This window comes from Eublepharis macularius, chromosome 13 (genome assembly GCF_028583425.1).
Source record: "Eublepharis macularius isolate TG4126 chromosome 13, MPM_Emac_v1.0, whole genome shotgun sequence".
Taxonomy (NCBI): Eukaryota; Metazoa; Chordata; class Lepidosauria; order Squamata; family Eublepharidae; genus Eublepharis; species Eublepharis macularius.
In genome coordinates, this window is record NC_072802.1 from 35,629,151 (window position 1) to 35,656,753 (window position 27,603).

Below are 27,603 nucleotides of genomic sequence, written 5' to 3' on the forward strand. Positions count from 1 at the left end.
TCTTGGGAACAGATATTATAGCTTTACTAGCAGGCACCGAATTCAGAAATGTCTGAGAGATTTCGCTGAATGTAAAATGGGTTTGTTCCCAAAACAAAATACCAGGGTTTCGCTCACAAGATTTCCGTTTCTTTGTCACAAAAAACTCAAATGCTAGCTCTGCAGAACTCCTTCCTGATCAACTGGTCATGAGAAAGCTCCTTGTAAGGTGCTCCCTAAAGCTAACCTGCCTGTGGCAACTGGCAGTTTTAGTACTCAGTTTGTAGCCAAATCACTGCTGGTCAAAAGCAAGTCATTCTGGCAGAAGGGGTGCAGAAGTATTTCTAGTCCTGTTCATTGCAACTCAAAACATTTTCATCCACTTGGCTTAACTTCACAGTTTATGCTGATGTTAAGGCTGTGTGTTTGTGCATGTGTGTTATGTGCTGTTAAGTCACTTCCAACTCATGCTGACCCTATAAATGAAAGACTTCCAACACATCCTCTCATTACTTACTCTCATTACTTACTGACTTACTCAGATCTTGCAAACTGGAAGACGTGGCTTCTTTTATTGAGTCCAGCCATCTCATTTTGGTCTTCTTCTTTTCCTACTACCTTCTACTTTCCCTAGCATTATTGTCTTTTCCAGTGAGTCTTGTCTTCTCATGATGTGACCAAAGTATGATAGCCTTGGTCTCATCATTTTAGTTTCTAGGACGAATTCAAGCTTGATTTGATCTAGAACCCACCTATTTGTCTTTTCAGCCTTCCATGGTATCTGCAAAGCTCTCCTTCTGCACCACATTTCAAATGAATCAACTTTCTTCCTGTCAGCTTTCTTCTTCCTACCAGAGACCCACACTTATCTTCTCTTCCAATACCCAACTACATACACTCTCTTTCTTACATACATACCCACAAACACACAGATGTTCTCACATGATCAGCCAATGGACTGGGATCCAGAAAGAGACCTCAAGGGGGCCATTTTTAATTTGGGGGTCACTGTCTCTTAGTGGCTCAGTGTGGCTGTTTAGGGCCCCTTTTGCTCAAGAAATTAAAGCTTGGTATTATTCAGGGCCAGGCCTGACCAGCGAAAGTACCACAGTTGTGGACAGCTTTCCTCAAAATGCTAGATGAATCTGCCTGCTCTTTTTAAGGCAGATCATGAAAAGTCTCCCCCCTGCCCCAAGAACTTCCTAAAAACAAAGGGAAGGACGGTGAGTTTTGTGCAACAACTTTTTATTTTTATCCTCGGGATCTTTTCCCCACTTGCGTTCTTGTCTGTCACTGAGCTGAATCACAGAAAGACAATGGTCAAATTTTAATTTTAAACAAACACTGAATGAAAATAGCAACCACCTCACTCACCCTCAAACCCAAAAACTGCCACTTGGCTCTAGTCTGAACGTTGATCTCCCATATTTATTGAGAGTTCATATTTATCCCATCTTTCCCTCAAGGCACTCAGGATGGCATTCATAGAGAAGGAGAGGCCTAACATGGCGAGCTTCCATGGAAGAGTGGAAAATCTGAACCTGGATCTCTTAGATCCTAAACCGACACCATAATCACGACATCATGCTGGCTAGAGAGAGAGGATTGTTTGATCAGAAGCATCATGTGTAGTTACCAGAGAACAAAAACACTTCTATGTCAGAAGAAAGTTCTTCTTACCTGTCGGGCTTGAGATGGCTGCACATGCCGCTGCATCCGAGAAGGCTGCATCAGCTGCCGCAGCTGCTGATGAATGAATTGGCTGTTGTTGACTTGCTGGGACTGCTGTGAAGTAGCTGCTTGTTGCTGCTGCTGCTGCTGCTGCTGCTGCTGGAGATAGTGAATGAGCGATTGCTGCCCAGGGCCCGATGTCATGGGAGACATCTTCTGTGGAGCGGTGGACTCCGAAGTGAAATGGGACAAGGGCTTGGTGTTAGTGAATGAAAACTGGTCTTGCCCAACAGGCCCTTCAGTCACCAAGCCTGTCTGTAAGCCGTTGGATGGTTGCTGCATGATAAGATTCATGTTTTTGGACTGAGCTGCTGACATTGGTTTGAAAAGAGAGCTCTGCATGCTGGTTGGGTTGCTGGTAGGAGTGATGTTTGGAATCAAGGTACTTTGAGGGCTAAATGGGGGTTGGTGCAGAGCAGGGCTCGAAAGCTTCTCGGGCCTATACGGTGGGGAGGGCCCAGTATTAGCAGACACCAAGTTGTTTTGTGGGCTTTTGATGCTGTTGGTCGGAATGCTGGTGGCAGATATGTTGGAAAGGATGGGATTTGGAGGGCTGAAAGGTTGCTGGTTGAGAACAGGACTAGAAATCTTCTCAGAACCAAAAGGAGGCGATGGACCACTGGATGGATTGCTATTGGACGTTATGCTCGAGAGCAAAGAGTTCTGAGGACTTTGAATGTTGTTTCCTGGCAAGCCATTAGAGCTCATGCTAGACACCATGACATTTTGGGGACTGAACGGCTGATGGTGAGGGGAAGATCCTTGCCGGTAAGGGGGAGAGAGGCCTTGGGATGACATGTTAGACCAGCTAGGTGCTTGGTGCTTGGCAGCAGGGACCTGTTTGCTTGCTGCCAGTTGTTTTAGTTGCTGTGCATGCCAATTAGAGCTAGTCATGTTGGGCAAAGGAACTGAGAGCATAGACTGAGCCTGGTTCTTACTTGGTGCAGTTGATGAAATGGGTGACGCAACAGGTTTGTTTTGGGATGGAACTGGATAGATTGCTCCAGCTGAGGAGGGTCTCATTTGGGGTGACCCTCCACTTGTAGGGTTACAGCCTGGAGAAAACTCTTTGCTGGGCACATGGTTCTCCATGTGTGGTGTCTGTGGAGAAGACTTTGGAGTGTTGTTGATGGTTGGCTGTGGATGGCCAAGACTTCCAAGAGGCTCCTCAGGTTTGCTTCCCAAGATCTTCTCGAGGTCCAGTTCATTGGGAGAAGGTTCAGGCATTTTAGTCAGTTCTTCTAACAGATCTTGCAGTTCCTGGTCTACGGATTGTATGTTACTGCCTTTCTCATCATAATGGCCCATACTGTTTTGGCTAACTATGGATCCCTTCTGCCCTGCTTCAGTATTAGGTGGTACTGAAAACGGAGACCCTATACTGCTACCATTCATATGATTATTTTCCAACAGCATGGCATGACCCTGCACTCCTATAGAGGATGCACTGTGACTGGCGGAGAAGGGTGACTGCTGCATATCTGGACAGGAAACGGGATTGGCTCCTTGTCCCATTGAAAGAGTGACATCATCAAGGCAGAGTCTCTTATTCTCACTTGCGAAAATGACATCGGGCATGGTGTGGGAGGCTGGGGAACTGTCATCTTCCAGCTTTCTCTTAATGGATCCCTGTAACTGCAAAGAAAACAATGTTTTATTAATCGTCCTGGAAAATCCAAACATACAAAGCAAATCACAGAATACAGATAGCAAACCAACCAACCTTATTTTGAATTTATTGATAGAATTATGGCAAAGCTAACATTTAAACTGGTTCAAATTCCTCCTCAAAACCTACTCTCAACTCTCCGTGCAATTAAAAAGGGTCAAATCTACATTAGAAAGGAGGGAGGGTTGCTCATTGTTCATGGTTTATGATGTTTAATTTCTATATAACGGTCTTCAGTTTGGAACTGAACTGAACTGACTCCAGCTGCTTTCACACACACAGGATAATGCCCTTCAGTGCACTTTCAATGCACTTTAGTGATTGTTTGCAAGTAGACTTTCCTGTGTGAAACAGGAAAATCCAGTTGCAAACAGTCTCTAAAGTGCATTGAAAGAGCATTATCCTACATGTGTGGAAGCAGCCTGTACAGTAGTATAATCAGGTTCAACTACTATTTTGATTCATCCCATGATGCTTCTTCCATCCATCTTATCCTCTTTCCCTCTAACCGTTGCCATCTCTTTATAGAGGCTGGAATGTCCTTGCAGGGAGAGACCCATCTCTGTTGCTTATATTGTAAAGCCACATAAACTTGATGGTTCTCTGCCGGAGAAACTCTAAGTTTTGGTGCCTTCAAGTGCCCACCCAACTAAGTATGCTGTTCCTCCTTCCGCAGCACAACTCTTATGTTCTTTTAAGAACCTCCTGCAAGGCTAAGAGTTGTGCTCCTCTCCCTTATGCCTTTGAGCACATGAAAAGGAGAGCAGAGTACTATCCTTTCATGATCTTTTAGCCTTATTAGCTGCCGATGGAATTAAGAAGGGCCTGCAAGAGTTGTGTTCCACTACCTTCCTACCAAGAGGAATTGGAGATCGCTCCAAAGGTGCTTGCAATGTTGCAAGGGGTTCTAGGGAGAGTTTCCATTTCTGTTGGGAGGAGCTTTAGAAGGAATGGCACTCCTATTCCTGAAGGGGGCCGGGGGGGGGGGGGGCCAACCATCTCTGGCAGATGCTGGGCCCTCTACCAGTCCATGTACCTCGGCAGATACAGAACACTGCCAAATCCCGAAGTCGGCCTTATTCTACATACATAAGAATTTCTCAAAGCACCTGACATTTTCCATCTTGAACAACAGAATCCCCCACCCTGAAAAAGAGCAAAATACTGTTTCAATTATGGCTCTGTACTCCTAGTAAACATGCCAACATTTAGTCTATAGAAATTACTTTTTCTCCAAACAATAGTTGGTTTGAATGGAATCATGAACTCAAGCTGGCAACACACAGCCAGTAAGAGGTATTAAAACTCATGCAGAGAGAGCTTCACTATTTTTACATTCCTTACAGGGAGAGCTTTTGAAATAATCTGCATACTTTCTAAATGAAGCAAAACAAAAAGTCTCGACTATCTGAACAGACTATAATCTTTCAAGCTACCCAACCACAGATGTCTCAGACATCACAAAAACAGCAACTGACAAGCAAAAGCTTAATATGTTACAGCCCTTTGTAATCCATGTCAGTCAACCTGTCATTCCTTCAGGGGGGTTGTAAATACTTCTCAAAACATTTTTTTTTAAAAGCGTTGTTGCAACAAGTCCTCAAAATAAAGACGATCCTCCCTAATCAAGTTCATTTAGAAACCAGAAATCCCGGCAAAAAGAGAAAGTTACATTTTCTACACTCTCTAAAGATTCTGAGCAGCAGACGAGGGCTCTCTCACGGCCACTTGAGATGACTTGCCAATCTCTTCAAAATGCAATTATGCTTGGCCCTCATTTTAATAACCAGGACGGGGTGTCAACAGGATTAATCAGCCATTAATGCTGCTGCTTTGAGTTAAAAGCATTACAATTATGCTCTTATTTACCAAGAATGAGATAATTTCCAAAAGCACTATCAGTTTTAAGATGAGAATATGCTTATCATTTTCTCCAAGTTATCTGGAAAAGTAAAGATGTATGGGAAGATGGGAGGGCTGTATTGTAGGGATTGGGTCTCAGATGCTTCGCTAATGAGTTATGGACCGTAGACTTCATCACTATATTGCCTTACATATTATCTGTTGCTTTGAATATGTACTCCTATGTACCACCTGTGCTCCATGATGTCTAATGTCAGTCCTAGAATTGATTATGTTTCAGTATTTTTTCTATTGGATTCTTACTAATACTATGTCTTTTAAACTTGTATCTATATATCCTATGGCATTATTTATGGAAATGTCCTTGATACTGTATTGAAATGTACTTGATAATGATTGTACTAATCTCATACTGTGTAATCCGCCTTGAGTCTCAGTGAGTTATGTATAAATGACATAAATAAATACATTCAGCCTTTTCCACCACTATTAATACAGCATTTCCAAGTTACGTTTGACTTTTAACAAATCTGGCCCACTACCACAAATGAAACTATTTTAATTGCACAAAACAAAAAGAAACTCATTAATTGGTGCAAAGTCAACCCTATTCTACAAGCACCTGCATAGTTAGATGTATCCATGTTACTCAGCCTTAAGCAGACTCTTGGTTCCACTTCCATTAATTTTTGTCTTGCATTCTGCCACATCATAAGAGGAATACAAGCTGACACTTTAACATACCACAGTGTACATGTAACTGTTTGGTAAGCTGGTTAACCACGGCCAGAGACACAACTGAAGTACCCTAAGCTGAGCTTGTCAACCAGGAATTTTTTGGCCAAATGGCGACTGCTACATATCAGGAGCAGCTGTATGGGGAGATGGTCTGCATTGTCCTGCAAAGGGGTGAAGAGAATGTTACTGCATTTGCATTCCCGATCAGAGATCTGGGGAAGCAGGAGAAGAGAGAAGTGCTCCTCTGGCTGCTTGTGGAATCACAAACAGATGTTATTGTTCTCTTGTTTTCTCTTGTTTTCTTTATTTAAAATATTTCTAGACCACTTTTCTATCATTACCCTCAAAGCTTCCCCAGATTTCTGATCTGCAGCAGTAGAATAAGATTCTCTCCATTGCCTGTCAAAATATGGCTTACTTGGTGGTTCTACGGTTATGGGGAGTTCGTTGCTCAGTAATCTATTCCTTCATTCTCTACCCATAGGGTAGGGGCACCATATTGCTTTACCCTAGCTTCTTCATATATTGCAAAAGGACTCCAGGTTACAAGACGGTCCACTACTTCTTTATTGTGAAGGAAGGCGCCCAAGCTTTGGAGCAGTTCATGTTTGCTTTTAAGGACCCTGCATGTATAGTTCGCTGTCAACCAGCCACATGAAGAATCTCTATACACAGAAGATACGATTTGAACTGAATAACTGTCCAGGAAGTCTGCAAAGAGTACTCTGTGTCTATTTCACCATGGTATTTAGCCTGGATGGGGCCAGAGGTATGAGCCAGGGAAGGGGGGTTGGCCATGCCTCATATCTTCCAATATCTGCTTGGCAAACTTGGGCCAGCCCAGATTTGTTTTGTTTATTTGTTTTTTGCTGTTTGGCATTTTCTTCCTTTTTTGTATGTCCCTTCGGGGAGAAAAGTGGCCTAAAATGCAAAAATAATTAAGAAAGATGGTGAATCAAGCGATTGAATTGAGCAAAGGCCAGATTTAAATTCAGGTTTTAATATCAAAGACCAGGGCTCCATCTTTCCAGTTATCTTGCTTTTATAAACTGGATCCCACTAGAATTCTGAACACACACATGGAACGCTACTGAGAGCCAAGCTACAAATGACAAATTACATGAGGACTGCATGTGAAGGGAGTCACAATGTTAGCCGGGAAGCTGAGTTTTAAAAGAGATTGGAAGGCTTTGTCAATTTCCCCTCTCTACAGAGCTGGGGAGATGCTGTTCAGAGGGTTGGTTAATTTCCTCTTTGCAGGGCAAAGGCTCTGTCAGTTTCACCTCCCTTTCTAGGAGGTGAAGAGGAAATTAACAAACCCGCTGAGGAGCCATCTATGTTCTCAATTACTCCCTTTCTAACTGCAGCAGCTAACAATATCATTCTGAGTATTTCATCTAGACAAGGATGGATGAAAAGTGAACAAGAGTAGTTACCTCCCACTGTACGGGTAGCGTAGACTGTCCAAAAGAAAAGTACAGTACTTCACTGCTGAAGTTGCTGCTCCAGTGAATGACTGCTGTTTGTTCAAAGTACAAACCATTTCCTGCTGTTCCAGTGCCTCACTACAAACTTAACCATCGCCCTCTGCTTTAGTTCCCAACATTTCTCTGTTCTGGGGAGGGGGGACTTCATCACAAGGAAGTATAGCTGGCCAGCAATTTTTTTCCTGCACAGATGGCACAAACTTATCCTTCACTTGTCAAATAAATAAAGCACGATATTAGATCAGAAATAAGCAGCACCTCAGTAGCAGTTTCCAAGTTTTTGGGAATTTTAGTGATCTAGTTACCCCAAAGCCACTCCAGGAATAAAACAAGTTTTTTAAAAAAACTCCTCTAGCCATGGAGCATTTTATGGCTGAGCCCAATTACTTCCAAGGTGGATCTGAATAAGAGAGATCTACACTTTCAAATCAGCACAGGACTAATTAAAGGCTGTGACCAGGACTGGTTCTTTGGAGGGGGGCTCAAAGGCATTTACAGGAAGAAGGTGGTTGGGAGGAATTAGCCTTCTGTTCCCTGCCCAGTGCCTTTCACTCATGAAGATTTCTTACAGGTCTCCAGTTGCTCAAAGTAACATACAGGGCCACCCCCCCCCCTTTATTCCAACAACCCTGTGAGGTAGGTTTGGCTGGGAACAGCAACTGGCACATGTTCTCAGCCAGCTGAACCTGACATTTTCTTCACTTTACCACACTGGCTGCAATGCACCATTTCTTCTTGGCCCACAGTTCAATTTTTGCTTAACCAGGCAGAACTATGAAAAACACACAAACTGTCTAAACACTGCTATCTCTTTTCTCTTTCAACTCTATGAGGCACTGTAGTATTCTCGACATTTTTATTGTTTTATGTTTGTACAACTCTAAAACACAAAGGCAACTCACAGAGCCGCCCCCCCCCCTTAACAAGGAACGCTTAATCAGACCTGCCTGTCAGCATTACTTTGATTTGGGCTGACGTGACAGCAAGATGAAGTCTGTACTTGGAAAGCCCGTGGCAGGCAGGTTGACTGCGCTGAAAACATTCTCTCCTCAGTATCTGACAGGATGATCACCACCTCCCTCCTGACATGCGCTGCTACATAGTTTTAGAAGCTCATCTTTCAAAACGGTTAATGATAGATGCCTTCTTAAATTATGGCCGTAGGTCGTGTCACTTCCTCCAGTCTAATTCACATCCTGCCTTGCATAACTTCTTCAAAATGAAAGAAAGGTAGCAACGTGGTGTGCAAGGCCAACTAGAAAAGCCTCCAAGCTACATGACACATGTACAGAAGAGCAACAGGTTCCTGCAGAACACACAAGGAAACTCCATCAATGGCAAGTGGAGCAGACTTAGAAAAGGAGAACTTACCTACACCGAACACATTTCTTTCCTAATGCTTAGGTCTCTCAAAACGCCACCTCCCCTTACAAAAAATTAGATTGCAAATAGTCCAGCAGAACTTTTCATTAAACTGATATATTTGGCAGGAATATAAAACCAGTAAAGTGACATTGGGTTAGATTTACTTTGAGAGTCAACTATAAAGGATTTCACAGCACCACAGAGAAGGTACAAAGAAGCCACTGGTTCAGCTGCCTTTGCCCTCTCCAGTTTCAAAGCTCACTCTAAACTTCAGATCGTAACACAAGCACCCACTTTTCAGTTTATCAGCTTGCACAGAACTTCTGCCTACACTGATCCCAGGTCCTATTGCTAGCATCTCCATTTAAAAGGATCAGGCAGCAGGTGATATGAAAGTCCTCCTCAGCCTGAGAACCTAGAGAGATGCTGCCAGTCAGAGTAGACAAGAGAACCTAGAGAGATGCTGCCGGTCAGAGTAGACAAGAGAACCTAGAGAGATGCTGCCGGTCAGAGTAGACAAGACCTGTGGTCTGACTTAGTAGGTGGCAGCTTCGTGCGCCTCTGGGTATCTTGTGCAAGCAATTCTTCTGGTTCCCTCGTTCTCTGTCAATCTGTCTCCTCTCAGGCTACAGAAATTGGGTGTGACATCACTAGTGAAAGTCTTTTTTAAAAAAAAAATAGGGTCACAACCCACCAACTACAGACCAATGACCTTCACCCTTTCTGCCATTTTGTGTGAAAAGGGAAACACACACATTTTTCAGTTTCAGTACACTTGGATTCCAAACACACACACCAAAGCTTGAAAATACACAACTTGCTCTATTTGTACAAAATGGTGGCTCAGGAGGACCGTGGTTGTGTATAAGTGAAGATCACACCGAGTGCCAAAATTGTAACAACTGAGAAGAGCTAGTAAGGCAAGGTAATCCCAAAGTAAGGTAATCCATATATTAGCCCACATACTCTAGACTACACTAGGTCCCAACTGGAGTGTGAAGAATTTTATGTAACTCAAAGAATCTGCCAAGACAACTCTAATACCTGAGAAGCATTAACACCAAGAACTAAGTAGAGGGGGGAGAGGAAAAAGGGAGAAAGGATAGAAGATTATTAAAATGAGGGGGGGGGACAAGGAGAAAATCTACTCCCAATCAAGGCAGAAAAGCAGATTTACTGACTGTATTCACCTGCCACATATACAAGAACCAGGTGTTACGTCTTGGTTACTAAACAGAATCTTGTACAGCAAAAAAAAAAAAAATCTGCATTTGACAAATGCAGTTATAAAGAACCAGACAATACTGTTTCCTCCCCGTGCCATCCTCCTACCAAAAGATGCCTCTTAATTAGTCATCCAAAGATTTAACAGCAGCCACACTGGGCATATTGTTTAGTTGTAACTTTCACATTTCATTTACTGACAAGTGTTATTAACTTGACAGCTGAAGAAAGAAGTAGTGCTTCCCCCCCCCCCTTTTGCTTCACCCATTTTCTCTAGCTGCAAAGCACAATTCTTTCATTTCTGGCTGTAAATCAAGATCAATCTCCAACTCAATGCTTCTCCATTGCCTCTGCCTCACTTTACCCTTCTTCTAATGCTCATAGTATCATTTTATGTCACTTGCTTTTATAGTCCATTAATTTCAAAGTCCTCTGAATCCCTTTACAGTAATTTCTTAGACTACATTAATTTCTTGTGATGTCACAAGGATGGTGAATAGTGGATCTCCTCCACTGGGAAATAAAAAGAGGGGATAGATTTTGCTGTGTGGGTTTTTCTTAAGAGACCAAATAGGATTTCTTGACTATTTTCTTCTTTTTAGCAGCTTTGCTGACTTGATGATACTACAATCACAGGAAGTACTAAGGGAGGAGGCTGTTCTGAGGAGGGCGCCGGATGGGTTTGCGTTGGCCTTGCACACGGTATGCTCTCGTCTTCCACATTTATCTTTTTATCCCACCCTTTCTCCAAAAGGAGCTTGGGATGGTATTCATATTTGCCCTAGTTTTATTCTCCCGAACAACCTTGCAAAGTAGGTTAAACAGAGATAGCAGCTGGCCAAGGCCAACCCTGGGGCATGGTCCTAGCTCACACCAGTCCTTGTCCAATTTTTATACCATGATGGCTTTCAACCTTGCAAAGCACAACACATGTTTAAGAAATCTAACTCCAATTCATCTTCCTTTACCCAGGGCTCTTCACACTCCTCGTGTATATTTTAGCAACCTGGGAGCACAAGAAGTTCCTATGTGGATCCATCCTAATTCTCAACAAAGGGTAGGGCCTGATCCTTCTGAAGCAGGTTCACTGTTTGCAGGGCTTTTTTTCTGGGAAAAGAGGTGGTGGTACTCAGTGGGTTGCCCTCAGAGAAAATGGTCACATGGTTGGTGGCCCCGCCCCCCTGATCTCCAGACAGAGGGGAGTTTAGATTGCCCTCCACGCCGCTCAGCGGCACGGAGGGCAATCTAAACTCCCGTCTGTCTGGAGATCAGGGGGCGGGGCCACCAGCCATGTGACCATTTTCAAGAGGTTCCGGAACTCCATTCCCCCGCGTTCCCCCTGAAAAAAAGCCCTGACTGTTTGCTACATGACCCAAACATCCTAGCTCATCACATTATCTATAAAAGTTTTAAAACCCAAGAACCACTCCCCCGGATCAGACCAAGGGTCTACCTGATCCATCAAGCATCCTGCTTCGAGTAGTGGCCACCCGGATGACCGTGAACAGGCATGGGGGCTGAATGCCTCCAGCATTTGATACTCAGCTAATTCTGAACATGGAACTCCTTCTAGCAGTCATGGCTTCCAGCTGTAGACAGACCTATCCGTCACGAATTTGATCACCTTTAAGCAATCTAAGTCAGAGTCTCTCTAAATGAGATGAAGTACTTGTGGAGGCTTAAGTGAAGAGAGGTGCAATGCTAGCTGGGAAGAAGTGTTCTAAAAAGACAGATTGGAAGGCTTTGTCAATTGCCCTGTCTACAGAGCTGGCAAAGAAGATTGCTGCTCAGGCGGTTTGTTTATTTCCTCCTGGCTCCCAGGAGGTGAAACTGACAGAGCCTTTGAGGAGGTGGAGAGAAAATAAACAAACCCCCTGAGCAGTGATCTTCGTTGCAGGCTCTGTAGAGAGGGAAATTTGCAAAGTCTTCCAATCCGTCTTTTTGGAACTCGTCTTCCTGGCTAGCATTGCACATCTCTTCACCTGAGCCTCCGCATGTACTTCATCTTGTTTAGAGAGATTTTCAGTGGTCTTCACTAAAGCTTGAAGTCCACCCAAGATATGAATATAGAAGTTAGGACAGGGGTGGGTGACCCTAGTATGCACGCCAAGAAGCAGCACACCAAACCATTCAACCCAGCCTGCAGTTCTCTGCCCAAGAAGACCAACCCCCAGAAGCTGAGGACCAAGAATTTAATATCCTGGAAACAAATGTTCCAGTTGTGCCCAAGATTTTTGCCAGACCTTGGTGCTTCCAACCCAGGGCTTTGGCACCAGGATGTAGAGAACAAAGCATTCTTGGATCTTGGCCTGGAATAGACACACTAGTCTATGGAAAAGAAAAATAGCTCTAACCTTGATTGCTCTTGGAAAGTCAACACTGAGTGACCTTATGGTGGATTATTTTGCAGCCTTCTGACTGTTTATTACTGTGAAATTCTAGTCCCATTGAAAGTCAACAAGAGCCTTGCTGTTGGCTTGGGGAGAATTTAGTTGCAGGTCAAATAACAAATTTACGAGCGTCCTAGGAAAAGCCATTATTTTATACCTACCGGTATCTGGATATTCTAGAGAGGCAAAGTGGAAGTTCCTTCCCCTGTTCATGAAGTTCCTCCAACCACCTCCCATTGTTATCCATAAGTCCCACACCCCAGTGGCAGAGCACATGATTTTCGTGTAGGTCTCAGGGCCAATGGGAAAGAATATTCCCTGCCCAAGACTTTTTGATAGCTTTGTATAAGACAGTTTCATATATTCAAAGCGAATATGGCTACAAGCCAAGTAAGTATAACTAAGATGCAGAAAAATGATTTCTTCCTATTCAAATTAGCACCTTGAAAGTTGCTTGGAGTTCAGAAATACTTTATAATATATGCAGCAACGGCGGCTAGAATTTTATTTGCATACTATTGGAAACGTCAAATAATACCTATGCAAGAAAAACTAGTGGTGAAGATAATGGAGAGCGCAGAAATGGACAAATTGACTTCAATATTGAAAGGACAAATGGAAGGGGACTGCTGGGCCTTGGACTCTATTCTATGATTGGACTAAAATAAGCATAGAGATTTGAGTGTATTAAAGATATTAAGGCTTTAATGTAATTCGTTTCAATTATCACATTCTATTTGGAGTACTAAATGATAGGTAATGTTGTAAGCAGATTATATAGCATGTTTCTCATTTCCCCCCTTCCTACCCTCCTTCTCTATCCCCATTCCCCCCGTTTTGATTTTCTGAAAAGTTAATAAAATATAATACAAAAAAGAAAGAAAGAAAGTTGCTTGGAGTTCTAAGATGTACGCAAACCTAAAAATGTGAAGCGAAACTATGAACTCTATGACTATATTCAAAGGAGGGAAGAGCTAACGACACATTACATGCAAAACACAGAATCCTGATGCAGGATTTTAAAACACTTTTTAAAGACCTTAACAGTAACAAGAATAGGGAAGCAGCAGACAGGGAAACCAATTAAGCGCCCCTCCCCCAATTCACGGCTTGAAAAGATCCTACTGATCTTTTCCCCTGGCCCAGCATTGCAGTTTCAAATGGAGAAAGCAACATTTGAAGCCAGTTTTGTGACCACATTTTCCTCTAGGAATGTACACTCTCACATACTTTGACCAAGACCCTGATCACATTGTTATCGGACACACGCTGTTCCTGGAGGTGTCTTTTGTGCTAGCAATAGCCAGATCATCAGTATTTTACCTCAATATCCAAAACCTGCATGCAACCCAGGGAACATGAAGGTTCCCCCTAGTGATACCAGCCTCCAAGTAGTGGCTGGCTATCTCACAGAATTACAAGTCATCTCCTGGCCATAGAGATTAGGTTCCCCTGGGGAAAATGGCTGCTTTGGAAGGTGGAGTCTATGTCATTGTGCTCTACTGAGCTATGCCCCATGCCCCAAACCCAACCCTCTCCAGGCTCCACCCCCAAATCTCAAAGAGTTTCCCAATCTGGAACTGGCAATCCTAGTTTCTCCAAACTGCATCTCCCAGTTCAATTTCAGGTTAGGAAAATGGCACGGGGGGGGGGAGGGGGGGAAAGGCTGAAGCCCTTCTCTATGTGCATTGTTGTTCTAACTGGGCACCAGACACTCAGAAGCCATATCTCCCAGGAGATTGTGTTACATCTAACACAGGGTGAGGATTTAGACCCAACCTGCGTAATTCATAATGTGTGAATATGTTATTGCTATCTGTACAGAGGGATAAGAGCCTCAGGACGAGTTTCTGCCCACTGTGAAATTTGAGCTGGGGGCTTCTGGGATAGCAGCTTCCCCTCTTAGCCATTCTGCTTTTAACTTTAGCATTTCTCTGAACCACTGAGAGATACCACGCTAATCGCACATTTATCACTGTAAGCTGACAGCGTAAATGCTGACTCGTGAAAAAAAAAGACCACCAGAGACAACAGTGTTCCTGGTAGATAAATGAATATGACAGCATCGCAGGCTTCTTACCCTTGTAGGTTTTTATGGAAACCTTCATTTATAAAGCTTTTGTTCTCAACTGAAAAAGGGTCAGCTGTAAAGTATAGCTTGCCTCCATGACTACCCAAATGCTGTTTACTAGCTATCTCAAGCGAATGTGAACAAGGTGGCTGTTGACAGCCCACAGTGTTAATGGGAAGGGATTTTTTTTAAAATAGTACAGATATCATCAGACAATGCAATTGTTGGAACTTGAAAAGAATTTCTCACTACAAGCAACTCTTTCAAAAGGATTTTTTCCCTAAAACCCTTCTGATGTAAAATGGATCCTCTATCATCCGACAAATCTCTGCTTGTCAGCAACTAGAAATCTTTGTAAAGATTACTGCTAGTGACACCAGTACCATGTTGATGAGTAGCAGACTATATAACATTCAAGCAGCAAAATAAAACAGGAGGGCAATAGTGCTTTAGAGACTAAGAAAACTGGATTCCAGCATAAGCTATAGCAAGTCAGAACTCACTTGATCAAATGCACTGGATTACGCGTCCATTAGGCCAATGGATTTATATTTTACATCAATTTTCATAGCCTCATGAGGTGATAAAATACTGGAAGGGGGACAAAGGAAGATTTAGGTACAACCCCCCTTCTCCTCAGTGATGTTTTGGATAGTTCAGTTTGATTTATATTGCCAACTACATTACATTTTTTAAAAACTGGTTTATTTACAATGACTGTTAAAAGCCTCTCAGCTCTGCCTGTGCCAGTTATAGCCCAAGAGTTGTCTGAATTCATCCATGTCTATTTCTGCCCTTCCTAATCCATGGCAAAGCAGCCAACCAAGTTGTTTCCAACAGTCAAATCAACCAACTAAGAACTTCTGAAGGAATCCAATACAGAAACCTGACAATCTACCATCAGGTTTGCAAATGGCATTTTTATTCAGCAAGCTTTAAAAGCTTTCGTTTATTTATTTTTGGTTGCTGTTGTTGACTTCAAACATGTTTTCTGAATCTTTGTCCGCAAGACTAGGAAGTTACCCTTCCATTTCTAATGCAGAGATTATGCCCAGAGCTGAGCAAACAGACTGCTAAAAGGTCAGACCATTTAAGCTCCACATACTTAGTTTAGGATGAAAGAACTGCTGTCGACTCTTAGTTATGACATTTCATCTTTTCCCCCATAGGAATGCCTTCGTATCCCTTGGACACACTTGGGAGGCCAAACATCACATTTTGCTCAAGAGGGCATAAGACAATGAAAAGTGACACTCTTTAATATGGTTTTCCTTATATATATATATATATATATATATATATTAACTCATCATAGCTGTCAACAAGAAGGCTGCAGATTCATCAAAGAAGGCAGGATTTGGTTTACAAAAGGCTCACCCCCTGCCATCAAAAGGTGCCTCTGGGGGAGTGGGGCGGAAGCATGCCTTAGATCCATTTGGCTGGTGGGTGGGAAAAATTAAACAAGCCATTCTAAAAGGAGCATTTCCTGAAAGCCATGGCTCACTTAGGATATGTATATACAATGCACAGGAATATGAGACCTAATAGAAACAGCTCCCATCTACTTCTCCCTATTTATGCATAATGCATTTATAGCACCAATTCAATTCTTCTCATTATTGCAAGCGAAAAGTGATCAGAATGCTAAACTGCCTGTGCTGAAGTATTCATCTAAAGTGGTGTGTGAAAAAGCAGCTGGTTGAAAATACAGGGCTTGCTATTATTCTCTTTTTTTTGTGCTTGCTACAGTACTCAGTCTGAGAAACCCTACAGCCCAAGAAAGTCAGGAAAAGGGCTTGGCAACCAGAAGGTCCCAAACTAACCCACCCTCCAGTAACAGCTAACCCAGCCACTTGCCAACCCAGAGGCAGGAGAGGTAAGGGGCAAGGGGACTTGCTCGATGTCTGTCTTGGGTTTATGGCCTATCACCCTCTCTCTTAAACGGTTCTCTGATAAAAGTGGCCACAAGTTGGGGGAATTATGGCAGGAAGGGAAGGGGATTGTGTGTTTGCCCAGGTGCACAGATCTTGAACTCTCTGCACATACAGAGAATCTCAGTACTTTTATCTGCCAAACAGGTAACTCAAATGTGGCAGCAAGAAAGAGATGGACAGAGCTCTCCCCGTCCCCAGTTCAGAAAGTATTGAGAAATACTGCTGCTAGGCAGATGGCTCATTTGCTTGAACCGCCTGGACAGATTTTGTTATGCACCTACTCTCTACTCATGTTTGGACATGCTGCTTAGCACAGATTGGCCCATAGTAGGATCGCAGATGCAAATAATTCCGTGCAGAAGATTGTGTGTAAAGGGAATCTTTGGACAAAAGCTTTTGGCCCAATTCACCAGTCTCTGGGAAGCAGCATGAGAATTATCAGGGCCAGGCCATGCCCACAGGTGACTGGATCCAAAACTAGTCCTTAACACCGAGGACAGAAGTCAGGTTGGAGGACTGGAAACTGAGGCCTAAATGCAACAAGCAAAGGGGGGAGGGGTTATTCCACACAAGGGCAAACAGCCAAACTCACACCATTAATACCAGACTAGATTAATCTAGAAGCCCTTCATGCCTCTGTTTCTGTCTGTTGCTGAAGTTGACTGATGCTTGAGGATACATCACTCATAGTAGTTCACCAAACTTAATACCAGCCTCAGTTAGTGAGGTTTTGGGCTGTCCTCCATCTGACGAATCAGATTGCTTTGTTGAACACAGGGACCTGCCTTATCCTGAATCAGGCCACAGCATTGGTCAGTATTGTCTGACTGGCAGCAGCTCCCCCAGGGTCTCAGGTCTTTCACATCACCTGCTACCTGCTCCTTTTAACTACAGATGCTGGAATTGAACCTGGAACTGTGATGACTTGTAAAGCAGATGCTCTGCCACTAAGCCCTGGCCCCTGCCTGTTCATTAGCAGGCTTTAAAAACCACCACCACAAACTTGCCTCAGCAACTCCATCAAGTTCTCACACAAGATTTCAGTAGTTTCTTTCCAGCTTGTGACTTCCCCTACTCAGCCCCTGAGAAAATTTTCTGCAACAGCCTGTGGTTCTAGCTAGAAAATTAGCATCTGTGGGGGAACACTGTGATGACATCACAGGTGAAGTCTTGGCTTCAGGAAGTCCCCCTTTCAGTATCTCAGATTGTTTTCCAAGTTGGAGGGCCTTTCTTTATTGTTGCAAGGCCATTGTACAGTGGGAAAGCAACTCAATGGGAAGTGTCAAGCCACTTCCATGCAGCTTCCTTACTCATTTTTCAATAAAATAAATCTAATCTAGATCAAACCCAAACAAAAAGTGAGAGAGGAAATTTAAAAATTGCACTTACATACATTTTTAATGTTTCCACAGAGGTACATAATTCTTTGCACTGCAGTCTATTAAAGGCCACAGTTTAAAACAGAAATAAAAACAAAGATTTAAACAATAAAAATGCAGGCAAGGATCTAAAGAGTTATTGATACATCTGCAACTAACCTCTGTCTAGTAAGTGCCTTAGGACAAGAACTCTTTTCTGCTTATGTATCTATAACTACAATAAAAATTAGGCATGCCCAAGGATTGCACATGTCTAGTGAAATGTTGGACTTTTGCGCATTTGAATCACGGATCCCACCCACACCATATTACATGCTCCCCCCTCTAATTTGTAGTGTTAGAGTAGGCCCTGGGGGAACCCCCACTTTGCTATAGAAGGCAGCTTATAATAACAGTTCGTTTATATACAGCTCTCATGGACACATTAGTGCCTGTTCAGAGCGGTGAGCAGAGGTGGGGCTGAGGGGAGTGGCTTACGCAAGGCTACCTGGGCTGTTTTCACACGTCTTTAAAATAGCGTGATACTCACGGAAGTCTGCCGGATTCCTCGTGTGATTTTTGATGCCATCCGTTTACAAAATGGAGGCAGGCAGTGATGATGGTGCTTTCCTGGCGTTTTGTAAATGGATGGCATCAAAAATCACGCGAGGAATCCGGCAGACTTCCGTGAGTACCCACGCTATTTTAAAGACGTGTGAAAACGGCCCTGGTGGGTTCACAGCGACAGTGAGATTTGAACCAGCAAAGTGCTACAGCGCAGCTCAATTACTACTTCACTCTGGAGGGAAACATGACCTGGAGAGTTTATGGAAGTAGAGAGATGCCAACCAGTGGAGTGCTGCACCAGCTTGCTGCACAACCATCACATATTCTCAGCTTAACCTACTTCACAGGATTGTTACAAGAATAAAAACAGAGGAAGGAAGAAAGAGATAAGCTGAACTGAGTCCCACTGCGGAGGAAGCCAGGTATAAATGAAGTAAAAGAAAATAAACTCTCCTACTCCTCACTATAGAGTTTCAGGATTATATATGACTGTTTCCAAACTTAACCAAGTCCTCATTTCAGAAAGCAAATGGTTACATCTAGAACTGTGAATAATGGCACAGGAAACGTAATCTGGTTCAAGATTTCCAAAAAGTTTAGAGGAGTATGTAACAGACCTAACTTCCATAACAAAAGAAATAGCCTTTACTGAACAGGCATTAAAAGGGCATAGCATATGCATACCATAGCATTACATGCCAAAGGGGTTAGTGCTGAACTGTTGGTACAGACTGTAGGGAATACGTCTCAGGAGTGTTGAAAGAATTCCATTGTCTGCCTATTTGTTTCCAGGGAGAATTCAGAAGGCTGGTGCTTCCCTTCGAAGTTCTAAGTGGACTGGAATCAGAGTTACCTGTTCCCATATGAGCCTGTCTTCCTCAGAGGCTCTGCTGTGCATGTACGCACAGTAACATTTGGGACGTTTCTCATTTGACCAGCACACCTTCTTCTTCAAAAATGAGAGACTGGGTCTTTTCAGTTCAGGTACCTAGCCTCTGGGACTTGCCCGGCACCACTTGAGGCATGAACAGATGGATTTAGAAGTAATTGGAGTTGGTAGCATTAATTTTCTTATTGCAGTTGCACCACCTGGATGCTTGCTTACATTTATGGTGTTGGCTTCTGTAAATGGCTGTGAGTTAATTATTATTTTTTTAAAGTATAGAATCAATAAAACTGTGGTTTGGGGAGGGGTATAGATTTTATTCTGCTGTTTTTATTTTTATTAGTAAATTTATTGTTCTCATTTTTGTTACACACTTTGGGAGGTTTTAGCCTGGTGTGCAGGATGAAAATGTTTTCAAGCAAACAAACTCTGCATTTGACCATTTCCTTTTAAGGCAAAGCCTTGTTAGGTTGATTAAAGAAATCCTTAAGAAAGGGACCCCAATTTTACCATCAAATATTTTATCACTACCACATAGGGTTGCCAACCTCTGGGTGGGGCCTGGAAATCTTGAGGAATTTCAACTGATCTCCAGACTACAGAGATCAGAGGAAATGGCTGCTTTGGAGGGCGGGCTCTATGGCATTACACCCTGCTGAGGTCTCTCCCCATCACCCAACCACCCCTCCCCAGGCTCCACCCCCAAATGTCCATGAATTTCCCAACTTGGGGGTTACCAACTCCAAACATGACAGTAGCTGGTAACCCTACCTGTTTGTCTTGCAAAAAAACATGATCGGAGGAGCTGTAGTTCATTGGCAGAACACGTCCTTTATGTGCATAAAGTCGCAGAGTTAACTGCTAGTACCTCTAGTTTCAAAGATATCAGGTAGCAGGTCGGGGGAAAGACCTTTTCCTGCCTAGGAACCTGGAGAGCCTCTGCCAGTCAGGAGACAATGCAGAGTTCAGGGTTGCCAACCTCCAAGTGTGGACTGAAGTTCTCCTGGAATTATAGCCCTGCACGGTAAAATAGGCCAAGAGAGAAACTTGCCAAAGGATACCCAGTAATGACAGCATGACAATCTGAATACAGTCTTCTCTGGACTCAGACATGGCATAGCACTTACCAGCCTGGTTAACGGTTTGGCTTACTTCTAATGCATTATATCATGAGCTGGAAAACTGTATTATTGACTTCAAATGATCAGACTTCTCTAAAAGGTCATAAGGGGCCTCCTAAACTGCTGGGAAGTGTTTACTGGCTGAAGGATCATTCATATTTTTAATAACTAGTTTTAAAAACTGTGTTGAGATACAGCTGAAACCAACAACTGAACTGCATTAAACGTTTTCCTTTACACAAGCAATTTTAGAATGCGGAAGTGAGAAGGGCTGGAAAGACCTTTCCAATTGTAACTGAGTAGTCGGGGCCAAGACAGATCTTTACACTCTTCACAAAAAGGGGAAAAAATCAGAAATAGTTTAATCTTAGCACAGTCACACAGATCAAGAGCAAAAGGTACGGAAACAAAATCTGTAAAAAATGCAACATCGGCAGGATCCAGGATGAAGGGAAGGCTGGGTTGAATTTGCCCTGAAATTAGATGCCTCGTTAACTGCGGAGAGATGCACAACTGCTCAAAATTTAAACTTCCTCTTTTCACCGGATTACAACCGTCATTACAAATCATGCAGATGAATGAATGCTGGAAAACAGCCCTTGTAGGCCTGTGATTTTGCTACGATGAATCAGATAATAAATGTGGGAGGCGGGGGTGGCGTAATCTTTATATCGAGAACACATTTTCTGCAAAGCACTGCGCTATTGTTCAATATGTAAAGTACACCATCACACCGCTGTTCAGGAAAAATTGCTCTTGCGTTTCGCTGATAGAGAAATATTTTATTAGAGATTTGCCCTGATGGGTGACTCAGAAAACAAATACAAGCAAAAAAAACCCATTACTACTTAGATTCTGATTTACTTGCTCAAAGCCAAAGGGGCTGCTCTTCAGATGGAACTCCCTGCACTGAAAAGAAGGGGAAGGAGTGGTTGAAAATGAGACCCATGCTAGGGCAGTATAGCCCACCCCCTCCCCAAGTCCTGCCCCTTTGTTTTCTGAGAGTTTGCCAGGCAATGCTTACACATTTCAAATCTTACTGGTGCAAGCTTAGGAGCTAAAAACACAAAGCTGAAGAGTCAAGGTGATGAATAATGAGCACAACACAACGAGATGTCAGGAATGGATTATGACACACAGCCCTAGATATACACTATATTCACAGCTCAGATTGCACCTCGGTTACAGCAAGTACTTGATCTGCTCTAGTCTCACCATGAGCACTGGACAACTCTGGGCCAGGTTCCTGAGTGCTAAGTGGGACTGGGAGAAAAGACCTTTGCATTTGTAATGACCTTGTTAGTTCTGCTTGGGCGGACAGCTCTGGAACCTTTTAATGAACCAGATCCAAGGAAGGATGGGAATACCAGTGGCGATTAGGGTACAACCCACCAACCCGTGTCCACAACACAAACAGCACAATTTTTAACAGCATTAGAGCCTAAAATTGGGTTGCCAACTTCCAGGTGGTGCCTGGAGATCTCCCAGGATTACAATTGATCTTCAGGCCACAAAGATCAGTTTCCTGGAGAACATGGCTGCTTTGGACGGTGAACTCTATGACATTATACCCTGCTGAGGTCCCTCCCCAAACCTCACCCTCTCTAGGCTCCATCCCCCAAATCTCCAGGAATTTCCCAACTTAGAGCTGGCAAGCCTATATCTAAACCCATTGACTTCATTGGGATTATAAGGGCATAACTCTGTTTAGGATTGTGCTGTAGGTTGGATTTGAAAACAGAGCAAGAAGATAAACTTAAATCTTCTGAACTGGATTAAAAACGGGAGCACAACAGAATGCAACTGGATTGGGGGTGGGGTTGTCATCAGCACACTTTACAAATATGTAAGGTTGCAACTTCTGATTACATTTTTAAAAAATGATTCTCTGGGTGGGGACAGGGAGTGGGGCCAAAGCAGAACCAGTTTTGTTCGCAGCAGAGCCTCAGAGCAGAAATGGAGCCTGGCAAGTCATAGGAAAAGCTGGGCAGAATCAGGAGTTTTTTGGCTTTCAGATCCTGTTACTGGTTGGTTACATGACCAAGTGTTGTTCAGTAAGTCAACATACTAGCAGGCTGGTTACCCATGAAATATTAATGTAAATATTAAATATATACCTTGGCAGTCTCAAGCTTTAGCTTCATTGTGGGGGAAACAGATGAGCTTCAAGGTTCAGCAGGAGAGAGGAAAGACCACAACCCCCAGTGAATTGTGCCCAACTTGTCTTCATTTCAAATTACCAGGCACAGGAAAGCTTCTTGGCTGATGATAACCTAAACGTATTTCAACAGTTTAGAAGCTGATTAGTGTTAACTGTAACCAAACTACGGAGCAGGGCTGGGAAAAGGGCTATTCCTAGGGCAGTAATTCCCTACTTTTTTCCCATGAAGGAACCTCTAAATTAATTTTTGAAATCCTGAAGAACCCCTACCCTATGAAAAGCAAGATTCGAGTCCAGTAGAACTGAAGAGCAAAATTTGGGTCCAGTACTACAGACCAACATGGCTACTCACCTAAAACTACTTATGGAAATGTTTACAGGCCAGAAACTGTTGATGATAGTGGGAAGTGCAATTCAATTACCGCTAAATTATTGTCAAGAAAATGTATTGTGAACAGCTATGACAGTTTGATGGATAGTTGAAATTTTTCACAATATTTCCATTTTTTTTTTATTCCACAATTTCCCATGGAACCTCTGATGATATCCTGCAGAAACTGCTTGGGAAACACTGTCCTAGGATTGTGCTAATTAAATTTCTTAAGCACTGGCTGAATCCACACACCCGCGGAGCGTCCCAGCGTTGCGCTAAATGTTTGCTAAACACCCGGAAGTGTAGCATCTTTCTAGCGCGATTCAGAAATCGCGCTAGAAAGACGCTATACTTCCGGGTGTTTAGCGAACATTTAGCGCAACGCCGGGATGCTCTGTGGGTGTGTGGATTCAGCCACTACCTCAAACTTTTTTAGGGCACCCAGGACATCCCCAGCCTTGTTAAATTATCACTGAATATAATAAATTATTTTACATTTCTTTTCTCACTGACACTGAGTGAGCTGGAATAAATTTTTATTTCTGTTGTTTAAAAAAAGACCTTCTTTATATATTTACTTCTTCAGAGAAAAATTTCAGGCTCACTTCATTTACTGCAACTGTCCTTTACAAGAACAGCCGTCTTAAGTTATGTGAAATGACATTACCTCACTGCCCTAGGCTTTCCAATTCTCTGAACAGGAAGGAAACCGGCACACATCTCTTTAAGTGCCGTTTCCTCTCTGCTCTATTAATTCTGGAGTCAAGCAAGCCACTCCTTTGTGGCCTAACAGATCAAGACAGGAGCCTCTGTTAATACTATAGCTCCGTTTTCATCTATTTGGGATAGTACACGCTGCACAATCCTCCCACCCTCAAACCAAATAGCTTTCTCCAGGGCTTTTTTTCAACGGGAACGCGGTGGAACGGAGTTCCGGCACCTCTTAAAAATGGTCACATGGTCAGTGGCCCCGCCCCCTGATCTCCAGACAGAGGAGAGTTTAGATTGCCCTCCGCGTCGCTTGGGCAATCTGAACTTCCCTCTGTCTGGAAATCAGGGGGCGGGGCCACTGGCCATGTGATCATTTTCGCCGAGGGCAATTTAAACTTTTAAAAACTCCTCCCCTTGTTCCAGCTGACCCAAAGTGACGTCATTGTGCGGTCTTGAGTTCCACCACTGAGTTCCACCACCTCTTTTCCCAGAAAAAAAGCTCTGGCTTTCTCCCATCCATATCGTCATAATGATCTTGCAAAAGGAACCCTGCGTGGCCAATTAGCAACTCATGCAATTTTCAAGTTGTCCACTTGAAATCTTGTGGGGGGGGGGAGTTATCCCTTGCAAAAAGAGCAAGTGTTTACATAGTAAACACTGAAAATGAGACTCACCTCATAATTCCCCTACTTTAAAAAGTCATTTGGATCAGTCCTCCGTTACACCATGATGGACTTTGTATTAGTAGTACATTTTAAAATTCCCTTTCCATGATTCAACTGTTGACTATGCATAGTTTGAAATTTCTCTAGATATTCAACGCTGCTAGCTAAGAGCAGAGGAGGGTTTTATTTGTTAAGCAAGTGACAGAGGAAATAGGGGTGGGTGGGTAGGTGAGTAAGAAGAACAGTAAATTTCTAGACCAGTTCTCTTCCCCTTCCCTTCATTATTCTGCAAACATGCCAAGACTGAACAGAAAGGTTATCAACAGTAGTTGTAGCCCTTTATAGGGCAGTAAAGGAGAAAGGCAGAGAAAGAAGGGACAAAGTAGGAATGGAAGAGTTAGATTTGTCTTTGGGAGGATGGGTATTTTTGCCAGAATGGGAGGTTTCATTATGTACTGAAACAGAGACTGCTCTCAAATCCTGTGAACGTAGTAAGCTACACAATAATGTGCATGTATATTTTAAATCAATAATCATGGTATACTGCAAGTACTGCAAGTGCATAGAAAACATGGATTTTCTGAATGGAATGGAATGTGATGAGCAGACTGTTGTTTCCAGATTTCATTCCAAAAGAACCATCATGAGGAAGTTCCTTCAGGCTTCAGATTAGAGCATCTCCATAAATAGAATGGAGTGTGCACACGCATCAGTGGGCCTTGGTCTTATAGCTCCACCCTTCTTCCATCGACATGGCCATTTAGAACCACCCTCTCCTACCTTCGATTCTGCCTCCCCTTCACAGCAACCAACAATTTAACTGCAATACAATAAATACATCATGAACAGCAGAGGGGGGAATGACCTCTTAACTTGCACAAACAAGAGGGGGGAAAAAGGTTCCAAATCCACCATGAAGAAACTATGTCCAAGGATGGAGTAGGAGGGACTCCTGTCAGGGAGTGATTGTCATTGTTGGAGCTAGCAGGGAAATGGCAGCATATGGGAAAAAGGAATCCAAAAGCAAGACAGCCACTAAAACTGATTCCTGCTTAAAAGGAGAGTTAAAACAGTATTCTAAGGCTCTGCTCTGACAACTATCTAGAGAATTGCAGGAACAGAGGAAGTTGATTAATCCATAACCCACCTTGGGTATACGTTGGAAGGAAAGGAAAAATAAGGTATGATAATTATGAACAACATTATTCACCTGTCACCAACAAGAAATTTACAGTCTCAAAGTTAAGACAACAAAAAAAAAACTAAAGGAAGATAGATACGGGGATAAAAGAGAACAAGTATTTCTCTTTCAGTTACATGAACTTTGCTTCTTTTTGAAGTAGGATGGGGACTATGAGAATGGCATCACAGAATGACAAACAAACGGCATTCCAGTTTAAAACCTAGTTCTACTCACTATAAAGGTAACTAATATTGGCCAAGTTGAGTTTTTGAGTTGTGGCTAAAGCATTCCCATCTCATTCATACTAGCAAAAGCTGGGGCGGGGGGGGGGGGAGAGTTGTTATTCCAATTTTAGACCTGAAGCTCATTCTTCTAACACCAGCATCCAAATCCAGGTCAAGACTATTGGCCAACATTAGTTTAACTTTGTTGCTTCATGATAATTCAAGAAAAGAAAAGAATTAAGAAAAGAAAAAGCAAATTAACTTCCCATTCAGGAAGCTAATTAAGATGGTATTTTTACTTTAAGCATGTGCTGAATTTGCTCTGACTTGGCAGTGTTCAAAGCCTCAGCACAGATACCTTCCCTACTGGGACCCAAAAGCACAATGAAAATCCCACGAGAAAGAGTATTAAATCATGGCGGTTCCGCTTCATCTAGTTTAAAGACTTATTGTTTATGGTAAATAAGAACCCTGTACATATATTCATAAACTGCAGTGCTCCTTAAAGAGTATTATGAAAGGAAGGGTGGGGGGGAATGCTGACAAATTGGACAGATCACATTGTTGTCCAAGATTTAATAATTTATAATAAATGGACAAATCAGTCTGTGCTTCAAGGCGTCTTGTGCCAGGAACAAAAAGGTAGATAAATAATTACAGCTGTCGGCTATTAAATACATAAGCTCTAAAGAGAGCTTATTAAAGCAAAGGGGGGAGGGGGACAAACCGTATTTGTGATCAATTAGGGTCCTTAATTTAAGTAGTCAGGGGCTGTAAATGTGCAGATTTAATGCCTTGGCCCGCTCCTCCTTTGAGTAAATAAAGACCCCAAATGCGCCTTCTTTAGCATGACTGAATTCCATTGCAATGTGACCTCAAACATGCCTTTCCTCTGTCTTTATCTGCCGACACAGCAGAGCTGTCGACCTTTCACCAATGACCTGTGCAGTCAATAAACAGCCTACAACCCATTTGAATAGAAATGTCCCGAGCTGTGTTTTGTCTTTCTTTTTAGTGGTCCCCCAACTACTCTTTTCCTGTGTAGTAGCTTGTGTTCTTAGCGCCCCCCTCCCCAAAGGATGAGATTTAATAAAGGTCTTCAGATCAAACAGTGTCCCCGTGCTCAGCACTCTACATCCAACCACCAGATATTTTGCTTTTGAATGCTCGGGAAATTCCTGCAGGGAGCTCAGCAAGGATCGTAGCATCATAGAGTTGGAAGGGGTCTTACAGACCATCTAGTCCAACCCCCTGCCCAATGCAGGAACAGCCTAAAACATCCCTGACAAGTATTTGCCCAGCTGTTCCTTGAAAACTGCCAGTGAAGGAGAACCCACTACACCTCAAGGCAGCTGATTCCACTGCTGGAATCAGAGCTTCGTTTCCCAGCCTTTGGGTCCTGACCAAACAGTGCGCTGCAAAGTCTGTGCAAGAAGGTCCCAGGCTTCTGCAGTTTTATTGACTTGTGCATGCGAAGTTTTTTTTAAGTTGGGGGCCATTGCCATAGGGCATATCTTCTGAAGCTGCTATTTCCTCCAGGGGAAATAATCTCTGTAGTCTGGAGATCAGTTGTAATTTCAAGAGAACTCCAGGCCCCACCTGGAAGTTGGCAACTAGTGTCTGAAATCCTATCCAAAAGAACCCTACTTGATGGTAGGATTTCTGTATATGCTTTTTAAAAGAGTGCCCTTTATGTTAGAGCTGTTCTTTGATCATTGTTCTTAAACACCATCATGAGGCCCCTTTATTACAAAGCTCCACAATGTACAATAAGATTTTTTTTAAATTTTATGAAGTTGTGCTCTAAATTGAATGTCTGCTCTGTTTAAGAAGAGCATTCACTGAAGAGGAACTCTACGGTATCCAGGGCAGGATCGACGGGGGCGGGGGGGAAAGGAGGGTA

General features: G+C 43.0%; 1 protein-coding gene across 1 annotated transcript in view; it reads right to left on the reverse strand.

The window, feature by feature from the left end:
• Window positions 1-27,603, reverse strand: part of MAMLD1 (mastermind like domain containing 1) — a 122,391-nt gene that overhangs the window by 45,611 nt on the left and 49,177 nt on the right. The window contains exon 2 of the mRNA XM_054996930.1: window positions 1,660-3,345. Coding sequence (XP_054852905.1) covers window positions 1,660-3,345 — 1,686 coding nt within the window. The remainder of the gene's footprint in view (window positions 1-1,659; window positions 3,346-27,603) is intronic.